This window comes from Phyllopteryx taeniolatus, chromosome 16, assembly GCF_024500385.1.
Source record: "Phyllopteryx taeniolatus isolate TA_2022b chromosome 16, UOR_Ptae_1.2, whole genome shotgun sequence".
Taxonomy (NCBI): Eukaryota; Metazoa; Chordata; class Actinopteri; order Syngnathiformes; family Syngnathidae; genus Phyllopteryx; species Phyllopteryx taeniolatus.
Genome location: NC_084517.1, coordinates 8,496,426 through 8,511,753, shown reverse-complemented (window position 1 = coordinate 8,511,753; position 15,328 = coordinate 8,496,426). Strand labels below are relative to the sequence as shown.

The following is a 15,328-nucleotide window of genomic DNA, read 5'->3' as shown; positions in this document are numbered from 1 at the left end:
TGTTTTTACCCCTCTTGTTTGTAGACTTGGACATATTTTAAAATCTCAGTAAAACGGGATATCTCAGTTGATTGAAATACTTTAATTTTAGATTTTATGAGCTGTTCTGATATCAGATGTGTAATTTGTCTCAAAACCATCTGCACCCTTGTTACTTGATCAAATGTCCAACTGGTGATAATAATTTTTTGTCTATTTATTACAGGAAGTACTTCAAGAAGAGACACGGCAAAAACTCTCAATGGGCACGCGTCTTCGCCAGCTGGAGGATGACCAGAATAGCTTAAGAGAACAGCTGGAGGAGGAAGAAGAAGCCAAAAGAAATGTGGAAAAGCAGCTTCAAATGGCACAAGCTCAGGTATAAAACAACACAAAGGTGCTAACAAGATTCAGTTAAAAATGCTAAAAAAAAACAAACATCTGCATCAGTGACCCAAAAGTGTATTGACGGACAGAAATGGTAGACATTAACAAATTAAACTTTTCAGTGTGAGCATTTCAGGAGTTTGCACTCTCTAAATTTTGATTTGTTCAGCTGCCTCACTTGAGATATTTAATGTAGTACATAGTTACAGTGCTATAAAAACTTCCTTTTTATTAGCTTTCAGAATTCAAGAAGAAACTTGAGCAGGATTCCACTTATTTGGAGAGTGCTGAAGAAGGAAAGAAGAGGCTGCAAAGAGACCTTGAGTCAACATGCCACCGTCTGGAAGAGAAATGCTCAGCCTTCGACAAAATGGACAAAACAAAGACTCGTCTCCAGCAGGAGTTGGATGACATGCTGGTAGATCAGGACCACCTTCGACAAATTGTCTCCAACCTGGAGAAGAAGCAAAAGAAGTTTGACCAGGTGAGTCTACATTTGAAAGGTTCAGAGGATCAGTCTGATGGTTGTGCTTTGGAAACTACCAAGCTTGTTACCTTGTTCTCTCCCCAGATGCTGGCAGAAGAAAAGAATATATCTGCACGCTATGCAGAGGAGCGAGATCGAGCTGAAGCTGAGGCCCGTGAGAAAGAGACTCGTGCATTGTCTTTGACCCGTGAGCTGGAATCTCTGATCGATCTGAAGGAAGACCTGGACCGCAACAACAAAATGCTCCGGGCTGAAATGGAAGATCTGGTGTCATCAAAAGATGATGTTGGAAAGAATGTATGTTTTGATTATAGAGATGTTGTTTGTCTTTTTAGTTTGTGTTCTCATGACAAATATTTGTTGTCCTGCAGGTTCATGAGTTGGAGAAATCTAAACGTGCAATGGAGCAGCAGCTGGAGGAGATGAAAACTCAGCTTGAGGAGCTGGAGGATGAGCTCCAGGCCACCGAGGATGCCAAGCTGCGTCTGGAGGTCAACATGCAGGCCATGAAGGCGCAATATGAGCGAGACCTGGCAGGACGTGACGAGATGGGTGAAGAGAAGAAGAGGTCTTTGATTAAGCAGGTACTGCTTTTAAAAGCCTCCATCTATGAAAGTCTGGTTTGTTTTGTTTAATTACTGTAAGTTTCCTTTTATTTTGGGGATTTTTTTTTTTTTTTTTTTTTTTGTTTTATATGAATGATGTTTTCTTCCATTTAGATTTTTGTTTATTTTGTATTTACATTCATTTACAGGAGTCAGATAAAAAGAAACAATACAAAATAATCATGAATGAAAAGTATAAACTGTTTCAACAGGTTAAAAAAAGATACATTTAGAATATCCACTACTCCCTCAAGGGTCAGTGTGAATGTGCTCGGTATCATACCCAAAAGTCCTATGTCCCAGACTTATTGTATTAATAAAGGTATGACAGGTTTCCAATGTTTTGGAAAGACAGATTTTTGAAGCCTTATTGAATGTGATTTGCTCCACCCTGTAAAAGTCCCATATTGTATGAATCCCTACATTTTCTGTATGCAGTGATCTGATGGTAAAAACCAGATAGCTGATAGTCATGTATTTTAATGCTGCGAGCAGTATGTTTAAGAGTTATTTTACATTTCTTTCCGCACCCTTGGATGTTGTAAATTTACATGTTAAAATTTAAAACATGAAATACAATTCATTTAAAATGTAAACTTACATCTGATTGTTTAGTTACATTTCACATTTACTTTCAGGTCCGTGAGATGGAAATGGAGCTGGAGGATGAGCGGAAGCAGCGTTCAGCTGCTGTGGCTTCACGCAAGAAACTGGAGCTGGACCTCAAGGAGCTGGAGGCGGGCATTGACATGGCCAACAAGAACCGGGAGGAAGCCCTCAAACACCTGAAGAAACTCCAAGTGAGTCATTGTTGGTTTGCCTTTGAAGTGCCCTTGCAACGTCTGGTCATCTGAGTGTTAAACCACAAAGTTTGGTCTCGATTTCTTTTTACTTAGCTTTGATTGTTCTGTATGCTCCTTAGGCCCAGATGAAAGAACTTATCAGGGAACTGGATGACACTCGTTTATCCAAAGACGATATACTTGCCCAGAGTAAGGAGACTGAGAAGAAGTTAAAGAGCATGGAAGCAGATATGCTCCAAATGCACGAGGTTAATATTTGCACATTCTCACCCCCCCCCCCCCCCCCTGTTTATTCTATACATTTGCATGCATACAATATGAGCTACTAAGTAAAGGAACTGCACTGACATGTCCGCCCCTGTCCAGGAGCTTGCCGCTGCAGAGCGTGTGAAAAGACAGACTCAGCAGGAGAGAGACGAGCTGCAGGATGAGATTAATAACCAGGCCGCCAAAAAGTAAGACATCACTCCAACCTCGTGCCGCTCCTGTTATCTTCACATCCCGTGACCCTCCCCCCCCTCAACTTTCCCTTCGACCTTTTCACTACTTATCAGTGCTCAAGTCATAGAGGAGAGGAGACGTCTGGAGGCTCGTATTGCTCAGCTGGAGGAAGAGGTGGAGGAGGAGCAGTGCAATACTGAGCTGATCAATGACAGGCTGAAGAAAGCAATGCTTCAGGTCTGTATGTTTAGTCCACCTCTTGTTTAAAACAAGTGGGAGTCCATCTTATTTGTGGTGACAGCCTCACTCACTGACAGTGAGTGAGGCAATATTAGTCATTCGAATTGCTCTAAGTGCTAGAGGACTCTGCATTTTTTTGCACAATTGTTTTTTGTCAATGTCTCTGTCTCCAAAGTGTTCTGTAAATTGACTGTCTGTTGTACTAGAGCGGCTCCAACTACCGGAGACAAATTCCTTGTGTGTTTTGGACATACTTGGCAAATAAAGATGATTCTGATTCTGACAGCGTTGCTTCCCTGTTGTTGTTCCCCCCCCAGACTGAGCAGATGACTGTGGAGCTGGCTGCAGAACGCAGCTCCTCTCAGCGTGTCGAAGGGGCTCGTTCCCAGTTAGAGCGTCAGAACAAGGACCTTAAGCTCAAACTGCAGGAGTTCGAGGGAACCATGAAGTCCAAATACAAGGCCAATATCACCACCTTGGAGGCCAAGATTGCTCAGCTGGAGGAGCAGCTGGACTTTGAGACCAGGTGAAAGCATCAGTAGTGGGAGAAAGATCATGGCATTACACACATCTTGAGTCTGAACAGTGTTCTTGATCTCAGGGAGCGGCAAAGTGCCTCCAAGCTCGTGAGACGCACAGAGAAGAAACTGAAAGAAGTTGTTCTGCAGGTGGAGGATGAGAGACGCAACACAGAGCAATGCAAAGACCAGGTCTGGTTATTTTCTCCCCCTCTTCATTACCAATTTCTTTGGCCCCAGTGGGAGTTTCACATTACATCAGGTTAGCCTGCATCTAGCTTTTACCAGGCAGATTAGGGTGCTGTTGTTTTGCATTGTCAAACATGAACATGAAGAGTGGTTGCTTCTGTGAGACAACAGAAATCAAATGGGTGTCAATAAATTGCTTTTACCCAAATATCTTATATTTGAGTAATAAACAGTAGTCTTTACACCGATTTTTATCAGCCTGCTCGGTATCGGCCGATGATTAGCATTTTATGCTGATTGGCTGATCGGCTTTGTCATCATTCGTCGATTCGATCAATGATGTCATTGATCGGCTCCGCAAAAGACATTTACTCCGCGTCGCCATCGTGCAGAGTATATTTTAATCCAAAAGCTAGTTTATTTTTAGCTTCGTCGTGTCTTTTGACATAGTACTGTAAATATCTGATGGCCAATAGTTATTTAAAAAATAAAAATGTCGGCGGTGTGGGACAGACAACACGTAATCAGGCCGGATCAGACTACAAGACAAATTTGCTCTTTCACGATTGCACTGTCAGACGACTGCAATAAAATCATGTATTCCGACACCACCGCATCCCGTTTTTACGATCATTGGGCTTTATCTTGTCAACTCAAATGCGACCGGATACACAGTGGATCTCGCCGACTGTATTATAAGGACAAAATGGGGGAAAACGTCTGGTGGTGGTCACCGGTGCTCAGGACAGGAGAGGACTTTCTGCCATCTAGTAGAAGACCATGCATTTGTTCTGTCTATTCCTCACTGGCATAAATAGATGAACAAATACATTTATTGTAAATATAATTTTTTGAGCAATTTAAACAGGTCATTTAAATAGACTCATTGCTCCATCTTGTGATCGCAGATCGGTTACCGTTTTTTTAAACTCACTGATCGGTGGTTGGCCCAAAAAATCCGGATCGTAAAGGCTAATGAACAGCCCATATATCAAGAAGCTGTGGCACAAAGTAGCCCAACATTTATTTTTTTCTCGTTTATCTTCTAGGCGGACAAATTGAACTCTCGCATGAAGCAGCTGAAACGTCAGCTGGAGGAGGCCGAGGAAGAGGCTCAGAGGGCAAACGCAAACCGAAGGAAACTGCAGAGGGAGCTGGAGGATGCCACCGAATCGGCAGATTCGATGAACCGTGAGGTGACCAGCCTCAAGAGCAAGTTGAGGTGAGCAGAAAAACTATCCCACTGGGAGAACTTTTTTTTGTCAAACACACGTCAGTTTTATTTGGATAACTTTCACATTTAACATGCTTTGTAAAAGTGCTTCAGTCTACGTGGACTAAAAATGATGGAACCCTTTCTTACCCATGTCATGTACCGTATTTTCACGACCATAGGGTGCACCGTATTAAAAGGCGCAGTCTCAGTTACGGGGTCTATTTCTTGGGCACAGGCATGGTAAAACATACGCTAGCTTAAAACTTATGGTAGCATGCATGCACGCTAAAACAATGTTTTTAAAAAGGCAGCGGGAGCAAAACTGAGTTCGCTTGTACTTGAAGTTTTTAACAATGTACTCGTTTTTTTTTTTTTTTTTTTTTTAAATCAATCCTCATCCACAAATACATCAAAGCCCTCATCTTCTGTATCTGAAATGAACAGCTGGGCAAGTTCTCAATCAAACACGCCAGGTTCCCTCTTGTCATTGTCTGAGTCAGTCTCGTTGCCGTGCGGCTCCTCAGAAATTATGCCGGCTTTTACCAAGCAGACACGTTAGCCCAAGCATCCACAATCCATTCACAAATTGTGGCGTAACTCGCTCGGCGCTGCCTCCTAGTCTTAGTAAAACTGTGTTCGCCATCTGTCATCCATCGCTTCCACGTGGCTCGCAACTTCACTTTGAACGCCCTGTTTACACGGATGTCCAGCGGTTGGAGTTCCTTAGTCAAGTCTCCCGGCTTTTCTCCATCCATCTATTTTCTACCGCTGTTCTTTGCTCATTAATCCATTGCTTGAGTTGGTCTTCCAACTCGGGCCACCTCGCCTTGTTTCCGCGTTTTGTTTTTCTTTTTTTCCGTGGAAACTTAGCTTCGTCGTCTTGACTTGGCGAAGCTCGTTTTCCTGCTTCCTCCACTTGCGAACCATGGATTCGTTGATCTTGAATTCTCTCGCGGCTGCTCGATTCCCATGTTCCTCCGCGTCACTGATAGCTTGCAGTTTAAACTGTGCTTCGTAGCATGTCTCGTCGTAGGTGACATTTTCGGGGGTCCTTAGCCAAACCGATGTTGTTTTGCACAATGCACACCCCGGAAATGCTCCCTGTCAGTCAAGCGGTAACAAAAAAAAAAACACCCCGGCACCATATTCCTATTGGGGGTTTGGCTTTAGCGTCCGCCTTCACGCACCCTTCCCCTGTCTTCAGCCACGTTCGCTTTTCCTCTGTGTAAGCAGTGTGTTGGCAGGAAATGCTTAAAAAAACAAGGTAGGCGGAGCGCTCATCACACAACATTTATAGATGTTGGAACTCTGTGCACACACAAGGCGCCCTGTCCATTTTGGGGAAAATTTAAGACTTTTAAGTGCGCCTTATGGTCGTGAAAATACGGTAATTTGAAAAATAGTTTTATTTGAGCTTTGTTTGAACAGCAATTGGTATTAGTGTGCATTATAGGCAGAGCTAAGGGTGTTCTAAAAAATAATAAAGCCTCACTATGCTTCTCTGCATAGTGAGGTATTTCTATTTTGTTTACTGGTATATAAATAGTTGTACTTACCATTTTTCTCAATTATAGACGTGTTGACATCCCCTTCACCATGCGTCGTATCGTGACCCGCACAGGCGTGGAAAGTGATGATGAGGCCGAGCCCAAGAGCGAGACCCCTGAGCCCAAACCTGAATAAACTGCCACAGTGACACTTAATTTGCTCTCAACAAACCATTATTAGACAACCCCAAATGCATATGAGCATGCTGTCAGTATATGTACTGAGCAGTGGCAAAGACATACTACAGGCAAAGACCAAGTCATCTTCTATGACTGGCTGATCATTTTAACCGTGACAATCTATGCATCACAGACACACAGTTAAGCCAGACAATCGCCATGCAAACTCATTTTGCCCCCCCTGCCCCTTTTCTGTTGACTAATAGTTCTTTCTCTGGGAAAAGTGACAAAAGAACATATTTTTATAAGGAGACATTCAAACTATAAATGCCCTGATGTAGGATCTATTTTTCTAATTGAAGAATGAGTAAACGAAGAAGCATACTTAAATGAAGACTGATTACTGGAAGGGGACCAAAGTAATATCTCAATCAATAGATTTGTATTTCATGCTAAACTTTTTACTACGATGAATGGAAGTACTACGTTTATGGCTCTTGCTTGCGCTTTTGCCTTACAATGAAGGTTTATATGGTCAAATGTATTGCACCAATTTATCAACATGTGACTATGCTTTTGAGTTTAATCATGATATAAATGCATTTCATGGAAGTTGAGAAGGATGACACAATTGGAAACTTATTGAAGACCCAAGGATGTGGTTCAGGCAATTGATGACTGTGCAAAAATTTTGTAATTTTGTACTGAGGTAATGAAACGCTTAGCCTAGCCACTAGCAACCACTGCATGTGTGCGTTTTGTTTGAAACAATCAAAGAAGTTTTCAAATGTTGAGGACAACCTGCACATCCTCGAGTTGTACATGCGAAAAACATTGACACGCACACTGAGACCTTAAATGCAGCCAAATTGAGCTCGCAGTGTTGGTGGTGTATTTTTCCTGGACATTTACTGATCTTTGTCATTACTATTGTCTTCATTCTTGTTCAGGGTAAATTTGAAATGGAGTTGTGTGGTAGTTTATTCCCAAGGGCACACACTGTATTCTCAGGGCACAGCTTATTGATGGAGGAGTGGGTTGGCAGAGTCACAAGGGTTGAACACGTCATCCTACTGGGATCTAAGGACAAATGTGATCATTGTAGCCTGTGTACACTTTACTCAGAATGGCAGAAAAGGTTCAGGATAGACAATACATACTGTATACATGTACCACATAAACCCTCTTTATGCAGACATAAACCCATCACACGCTGTGCTCAACGGTGGCTTTGGCTCACACTGCTGGGAAGTGAGAGGAATGTGTTATACTAAAGAAATCACTGCTCATTAAAATATTTCTACGCACTTAAAAACAAATTAAATCCAAAAAGACTGTCATGTTTATCTGCACCTCAAGAATGAAACGATGTTGTGACAATGTTGGCATTTGGTGTTTCAAATAAAGAGGCTTTCTAAATGGTTATGTCCTTTGTGTTTACTTAACACGGCTTGGGAGCTCTCTCTCCTTGACCTAGCGTTTTGGTGCGTTGATGGGATAGGCTCCAGCACGCCCGCGACCCTCATGAGGATAAGCACTACTGAAAATGGCTAGATTGATGGATTATCAGACCGTATACTTTATCACCAGCAGAGGCCAGTCAAATACTTTTGCTTAAATTGCAACTAATTAAACAAGTTGGAACCATATTTACCGTGGAGTCTAAAATAGTACACAGCAAAATGTTAATTTGACATCTGACAAACGTTCAACCGTTTTTTTAATCTTTTATAAAGAAAATGCTAGATTTTTGTCACCCTTCAATGCAACTATAGCGGTCTACCAATAAAGATTACGAGCGGTGGCCTACATTTATACAAGTGCTCCCCTACTGACCGATACTGCTCTGATTATTTCGCTGCCGGATGTTTTCAAGTACCGTAGTGCAATACGTACTTGACGCAGCTTTCGGAGTGCCAATAAAAACTACGTTTTCGCGAATGGGCGTGGCTTTCCGGTGACACCCAGCACAGTATGGAGAGAAGACTGGATACGACAGCGCGCTGTCGTAACTTCTGTATCCGACGTGCCAACGTGGCGGCCATGTTGGCAGGGCTGCCGTTCCCATCAAAGGCAATGCATGGACACTGAAATTAAGTCGTAATTTTCTAATTTCTCAAACGATTTTCATGAAGTTTACTTTTTTTTGTAAATGTCAAAGCATGTGCTAACAATACAGAAGATTCTTTTTTCCCCGGTTTTTTTTTTTTTTTTTTACCTGTGAATAGTTATTCCCAGTTCCCTTGTTGTGGTTGTACAGCGTTGTGTGCAACCGTATGCAGTACAATGTGCCGGGCTGGCATCCTTGTTCTTTCGGTTTTCTTGGCGACCACACGCATGGGATGCGCAGACGACTTTGACCCTCTTAGCTTAACGCGCCATAGGCACGCATTTTAAAAAGAAGCGTGTCGTATCAATTCGGTGATGTCATCAACACGAGACCGCCCTAATCAGGAACCGGCTATTTTCATACACTTTTAAAGTCAGCGTTTTTCAAATCCGCCTTGTAAGACTCAGCGCTGAGCTCTTGCGGCACCAGTCTGTCTTTAAGTTTCGTTATTACAGCACCAAGGTCTGTTCTGTTTCATTATTACTGTCGGGGAAACAAGAGTCTTCTCAGACTATATATGTATGCCGTGCGAAAGATAGGGGAAACAAACGGCGACTCAAAGGGCACAATTTGACAAGGTATGTACAGGATGTTCTTTTTAGTAAACCAAGTTCGTATCTAATGTAGAATAATCAGGATTATGTGGCCCTGTTTATATACTTTTATCATGTGGATAATTTGTGTAATAACCGCCTGTTTTGCACATGGTAAATATTATTGCTCTCTGTAATACTCATTCCGTACGGAGGCCCCCTGGTGCCAAGGTATGAGAAAAATAAAATTCATTGATAATCTGTTCCCTCAGTTTAGTAATCCGTTCCCTCAGTTTAGTACTGTGTTTAGGAAACACGCAGGCTAATTGTAGCCAGTCCTGCTAGTACTGCTATATAATGATCAACCCCCTCGAACTACAGCAATATTGCCTTTCAGTTGAAAAAATGGGATGTAGGATATATCACATGACAATTTATACACAGAATTCACACGAGTAAGAATATAACATACAAATAGAATTTACTTCACTTGACAGATATACGTAGGTATAAGGAGCCCCAGACATTTGCTAAACTGAGGGAACGGATTACTAAATTGAGGGTACAGTTTACTAAACTGAGGGTACAGATTACTAAATTGAGGGAACAGATTATCAATTAATTTTATTTTTCTAAATACCTTGGCACCAGGGGGGCTCCGTACATTCGTTCATCGTTTTTAACTTATTTTTAGTTTTAACCTATGTTGTTTTTAATGTGTGTGAGCTATGCGTGCTGTTGGAAGGACGACTGAATTTCCCCAAGGAGATAGCTAAAGTATGTCTCTGTAATTAATCCTAAATCTATGTATCCCGAACCGTTACGTTACATTGACCGCAATTATCGAATGACACCCAATACGGTGACCCATTCACACACGTTATCCTACCTTTATTTATTTTTTAAAATTGTTATTCCGACACGTTTTTCGACTGCGGTCAAGCCAGCCTCCACTCGTAAAATAGCAGTCAAGCCAGCCGCCCCTAATTTTGTTCATACTAGGCATTACGGTAATAAGTCGCCAACTCGCGGCGAAGCCACCTTCAAAATAAAAGCTTCCCAATAATACGGACGTCACTGCTCTTGGGTTTAGGAATGCAACCAGCAAAGTTAATTTGAATCTTGAAATACATTACATACATACATGCATACATACATTAAAAAATGTACTTTATTTGATATCTTAGGAAAAATAAATGGTAATGGACTGCACTTATATAGCACTTTATCTACATCATCACAGTGCCCAAAGTGCTTTACAAAGCCTCACATTCACACACACACATTCATAAACCAATGGGCGACTGCCATGCAAGGCACTGCCAGGCCCACTGGGAGCAAATTAGGGTTCAGTGTCTTGCCCAAGGACACTTGGACATGCGGACAGTCGTAGCAGGGATTCGAACCTGTTCTACCTACTGAGCCAAAGCCAACCCAACATAATCCCATTGGTAACGCAAGACAAGTCCTGATATGTGTGACAGACCACCAAGGACTCCACGAAAAGAGGTTTGATGAAGATCTGATATTGTATTTCAAAATAAAAAATCTCTGAAAACTGCATATTTTGCTGTCATTACCCCTGAATGAAAACATATGTTAAATCTTTTTAATGAGATATCGCAACACTGCTTCAGTTCTGGGGGACACTACACCTCCCCAGGTCTACAACAAAAGAGGTCCCATCCAAATCTGATGTGGCATTTCAAAATAAAAGACTCTTGAAATTGGTATATTTCACTGTCATGATCACGGATTTCAAAAATTATTTTAAAAAATTTTGTGAGTTATCGGAACACCAGTCCAGTTCTGGGGGACACTACACCTCTCCAGGTCTCCAACAAAAGAGGTTTGATCAAGATGTGAAAAAAAAAAATAGAAAACCGTCTTTCTTGTAACTATTTAAAATATACTGTTTTCCTTCCAGTAACTGATTGTGTCGTGGTTCATTTGCCTGACTTCAATGGAGCCAGCGTGGGTTTGGTTCCCACTCAGTGATGGTCTCTACAGTCTATGTGCCCTGCGACTGACTGCCGACCAGCTCAGGGTTTTTTCTGTCTTTTGCCCGAACTCAGTAGGGGTAGGCTCCAACACCCCGCAACTCAACAGGATAAGTGCTGTTGAAATGGATGGATCCATGCATGTCTTCCTTCCAGTGTCAGACTGGCATGAGAAATTACTTCAGTGGTTAAAGCGTTAATGTTGATACCCCAAAAAAATCATATTTAATGATAAAACAATCAGGTTTTTTTTTTACAGATTGCAGATATATTACATCAAATGGTGATGGCAGTAATGTAGTAGCATCCTGTAATTGTATGAAGGGTAAAAGGTGTTGGGATACGAACAGAATTATTTCTAATTATTTCTTAAAAAAGTAGTATTGACAGATTTTTTTTAATGAATGTTTTAAATCAGTCGGCACGTTGTACACAGTTCTCACAGTTCTGAGGAGCAGGGTTCAATCCCCAGCTCCGCCTGTGTGGAGTTTGCATGTTCTCTCCCGTGCCTGGGTGGGTTTTCTCCGGGCACTCCGGTTTCCTCCCACATCTCAAAAACATGCGTGGTAGGTTAATTGAAGACTCTAAATTGCCCGTATGTGTGAATGTGAGTGCGGATGGTTGTTTATTTGTATGTGCCCTGCGATTTGCTGTCAACCAGGTCAGGGTGTACCCCGCCTCCTGCCCGATGATAGCTGGGATAGGCTCCAGGACGCCCACGACCCTAGTGAGGAGAAGCGGCTCAGAAAATGGATGGATGGATGGATGTTTTGAATCAGTGGCAGTGACAGTGAAATTTGAATATTTCAGGAGACTTTTATTTTGAAATGCCACATCAGATTTGGCCCCTCCTTGAGGGGTTTGTGTGTCCCAATGATCCTAGGAGCTAATTTGTCTGAGGCTTTATGCAAACAGGTCCTAGGTGAGGGACCAGACAAAGCACAGCTCCAAAAACCCCTATGATGACAAACAATTCAGGAAGACGTTTTCCCTTGCCCGGACATGGGTCACCTCTGGAGCCATGCCTGGAGGTGAGGCTCGAAGGCGAGCGCCTGGTGGCCGGGCCTGCACCCATGGGGCGTGGCCGGGCAGAGCCCGAAAGGGTAACGGGGGTCCCCCTTCCCATGGGCTCACCAAATGTGGGAGGGGCCATCGGGGTCGGGTGCAGTGTGAGCTGGGCAGTGGCCGAAGGCAGGGACCTTGGCGATCCCATCCCCGGCTGCAGAAACTGGCTCTCGGGACGTGGAATGTCACCATCTCTGGCAGGAAAGAGCCCAAGCTGGTGTGCGAGGTCGAGATGTTCTGACGAGATATAGTCGGGCTCGCCTCCACACACGGCTTGAGCTCTGGTACCAGTCCTCTCGAGAGGGGTTGGACTCTCTTCAAATCTGGAGTTACCAATGGTGAGAGGGCGCCGAGCAGGTGTGGGTATACTTATTGGCCCCTGGCTGGGCGCCCGTACGTTGGGGTTCACCTGTGTGGATGAGAGGGTAGCCTCCCTCTGCCGTCGGGTGTTGTTTGTGCCTATGCACCAAACAGCAGCTCAGAGTACCCACCCTTTTTGAAGTCCTTGGAGGGACTGCTGGAGAGCGCTCCTGCTGGGGACTCCTTCGTTCTGCTGGGGGACTTCAATGTTCACGTGGGCAATGACAGTGAGACCTGGAAGGGCGTGATTGGGAGGAATGGCCCCCTCAATCAGAACCCGAGCGGTGTTCTGTTATTGGACTTCTGTGCTCATCACGGATTGTCCATAACGAACATCATGTTCAAGTACAAGGGTGCCCACACGTGCACTTGGCACCAGGACACCCTAGGTCGCAGTTCGATGATCGACCTTGTGGTCGTATCATCGGACTTGCGGCCGCATGTCTTGGACACTCTGGTGAAGAGAGGGGCAGAGCTGTCAACTGATCACCACCTGGTGGTGAGTTGGCTCCGATGGTGGGGAAAGATGCCGATCCGACCTGGCAGGCCCAAACGTATTGTGAGAGTCTGCTGGGAATGTCTGGCAGAATTCCCTGTCAGAAAGAGTTTCGACTTCCACCTCCGGCAGAACTTCACCCACGTCTCGGGGGAGGCGGGGGACATTGAGTCCGAGTGGACCATGTTCCGCACCTCTATTGCCGAGGTGGCCAACCGGAGCTGTGGCCGTAAGGTAGTCGGTGCCTGTCGCGGCGGCAATCCCCAAACCAGTTGGTGGACACCAACGGTGAGGGATGCCGTCAAGCTGAAGAAGGCGTCCTATCGGGCCTGTTTGGCCTGTGGGACTCCTGAGGCAGCTGACGGGTACTGGCTGGCCAAGCGGAATGCAGCTTTGGTGGTCGCTGAAGCAAAAACTTAGGTAAGGGAGGAGTTCAGTGAGGCCATGGAGAAAGACTTCTGGACAGCTTTGAGGAAATTCTGGTCCACCATCTGGCGTCTCAGGAGGGGGAAGCAGTGCACCATCAACACTATGTATAGTGGGGGTGGGGCGCTGCTGACCTCAACTCGAGACGTTGTGAATCGGTGGGGAGAATACTTCGAAGACCTCCTCAATTCCAACGACACGTCTTCCCATGAGGAAGCAGAGTCTGGGTTCTCTGAGACGGGCTCTCCTATCTCTGGGTTTGAGGTCACCGAGGTGGTAAAAAAGCTCATCGGTGGCAAGGCCCCAGGGGTGGATGAGATTCGGGGCTGTGGGGCTGTCCTGGTTGACACACCTCTGCAACATCGCGTGGACATCGGGGACAGTGCCTCTGGATTGGCAGACTGAGGTGGTGGTCCCCCTTTTTAAGAAGGGGACCAGAGGGTGTTTTCCAACTAAAGGGGGATCACATTCCCTGGTCAGGTCTATTCGGGGGTGCTGGAGAGGAGGGTTCATCGTGAAGTCGAATCTCAGATTCAGGAGGAGGAATGTGGTTTTCGTCCTGGCCGTGGAATGGTGGACCAGCTCTGTACCCTCGGGAGGGTCCTCGAGGGTGGATGGGAGTTTGCCCAACCAGTCTACATGTGTTTTGTGTACTTGGAAAAGGCGTTCAACCGTGTACCTCGGGGAGTCCTGTGGGGGGTGCTTCGGGAGTATGGGGTACCGAACCCCCTGATACGGGCTGTTCGGTCCTTGTACGACCGGTGTCAGAGTTTGTTCCGCATTGGCGGCAGTAAGTCGGACTCGTTTCCGGTGAGGGTTGGACTCCACTAAGGCTGCTCTTTGTCACCGATTCTGTTCATAACTTTCATGGACAGAATTTCTAGGCGCAGCCGAGGCGTAGAAGGGGGTCTGTTTTGGTGTCCTCAGTATTGCAGCTCTGCATTTTGTAGAAGTGGTTCTGTTGGCTTCATCAAACCGTGATCTCCAACTCTCACTGGAGCAGTTCGCAACGGAGTGTGAAGCTGTTGGGATGAGAATCAGCACCTCCAAATCTGAGAACATGGTCCTCAGTCGGAAAAGGGTGGCGTGCCCTCTCCAGGGCGGGGATGAGATCCTGCCCCAACTGGAGGAGTTCAAGTACCTTGGGGTCTTGTTCAAGTGAGGGAAGAATGGAACGGGAAATCAACAGGCGGATCGGTGCAGCGTCTGCAGTGATGCGCACTTTGTATCGGTCCGTTGTGGTAAAGAAGGAGCTAAGCCGAAAGGCGAAGCTCTCAATTTACCGGTCAATCTACGTTCCTACCCTCAACTATGGTCACGAGCTGTGGGTCGTGAACGAAAGAATGAGATCCTGGATGCAAGCGGCCGAAATGAGTTTCCTCCGCAGGGTATCCGGGCTCTCCCTTAGAGAGAGGGTGAGAAGCTTGGTCATCCGGGAAGAGCTCAAAGTAGAGCAGATGCTCCTCCGCATTGAGAGGAGCCAGATGAGGTGGCTGGGGCATCTGATTCGGATGCCTCCCGGACGGCTCCCTGGTGAGGTGTTCCGGGAACGTCCCACCGGAAGGATACCCCGGGGACGTCCCAGGACACAGTGGAGAGACTACGTCTCACGGCTGGCCTGGGAACGCATCGGGATCCCCCCCCCCCCGGAAGAGCTGGATGAAGGGCCTGGGGAGAGGGAAGTCTGGGCGTCCCTGCTAAAGCTACTGCCCCTGCGACCCGACCTCGGATAAGCGGTAGAAAATGGATGGATGGATCGACATCAGATTTGGGTGGGACCACTTTGGTTGGATACCTGGGGTGGTG

At 45.3% G+C, this 15,328-nt stretch overlaps 2 protein-coding genes across 5 annotated transcripts in view; both read left to right on the top strand.

Annotated features, from left to right (window-relative positions):
- The window catches only part of LOC133465546 (myosin-9-like), a 40,365-nt gene extending 32,408 nt beyond the window's left edge, over window positions 1–7,957 (top strand). For all 3 annotated transcript variants that reach the window (XM_061748490.1, XM_061748489.1, XM_061748488.1), the window contains 12 exons: window positions 206–358; window positions 602–850; window positions 938–1,150; window positions 1,225–1,437; window positions 2,097–2,258; window positions 2,381–2,509; window positions 2,628–2,716; window positions 2,816–2,939; window positions 3,260–3,468; window positions 3,544–3,652; window positions 4,699–4,871; window positions 6,440–7,957. In XM_061748490.1, the coding sequence (XP_061604474.1) occupies window positions 206–358; window positions 602–850; window positions 938–1,150; window positions 1,225–1,437; window positions 2,097–2,258; window positions 2,381–2,509; window positions 2,628–2,716; window positions 2,816–2,939; window positions 3,260–3,468; window positions 3,544–3,652; window positions 4,699–4,871; window positions 6,440–6,548 (1,932 nt within the window). In that variant the 3' untranslated portion in view covers window positions 6,549–7,957. The remainder of the gene's footprint in view (window positions 1–205; window positions 359–601; window positions 851–937; window positions 1,151–1,224; window positions 1,438–2,096; window positions 2,259–2,380; window positions 2,510–2,627; window positions 2,717–2,815; window positions 2,940–3,259; window positions 3,469–3,543; window positions 3,653–4,698; window positions 4,872–6,439) is intronic.
- Window positions 7,958–8,849: 892 nt separating this feature from the next.
- Window positions 8,850–15,328, top strand: part of LOC133465550 (mitochondrial glycine transporter A-like) — a 13,361-nt gene continuing 6,882 nt past the window's right edge. Inside the window, exon 1 of one of the 2 annotated variants that reach the window (XM_061748494.1) lies at window positions 8,850–9,220. The gene's annotated coding sequence lies outside the window, so the exon portion shown is untranslated. Of the gene's footprint in view, window positions 9,221–9,791; window positions 10,685–15,328 lie in introns of those variants that run through there. The other variant, XM_061748495.1, reaches the window with a different exon arrangement.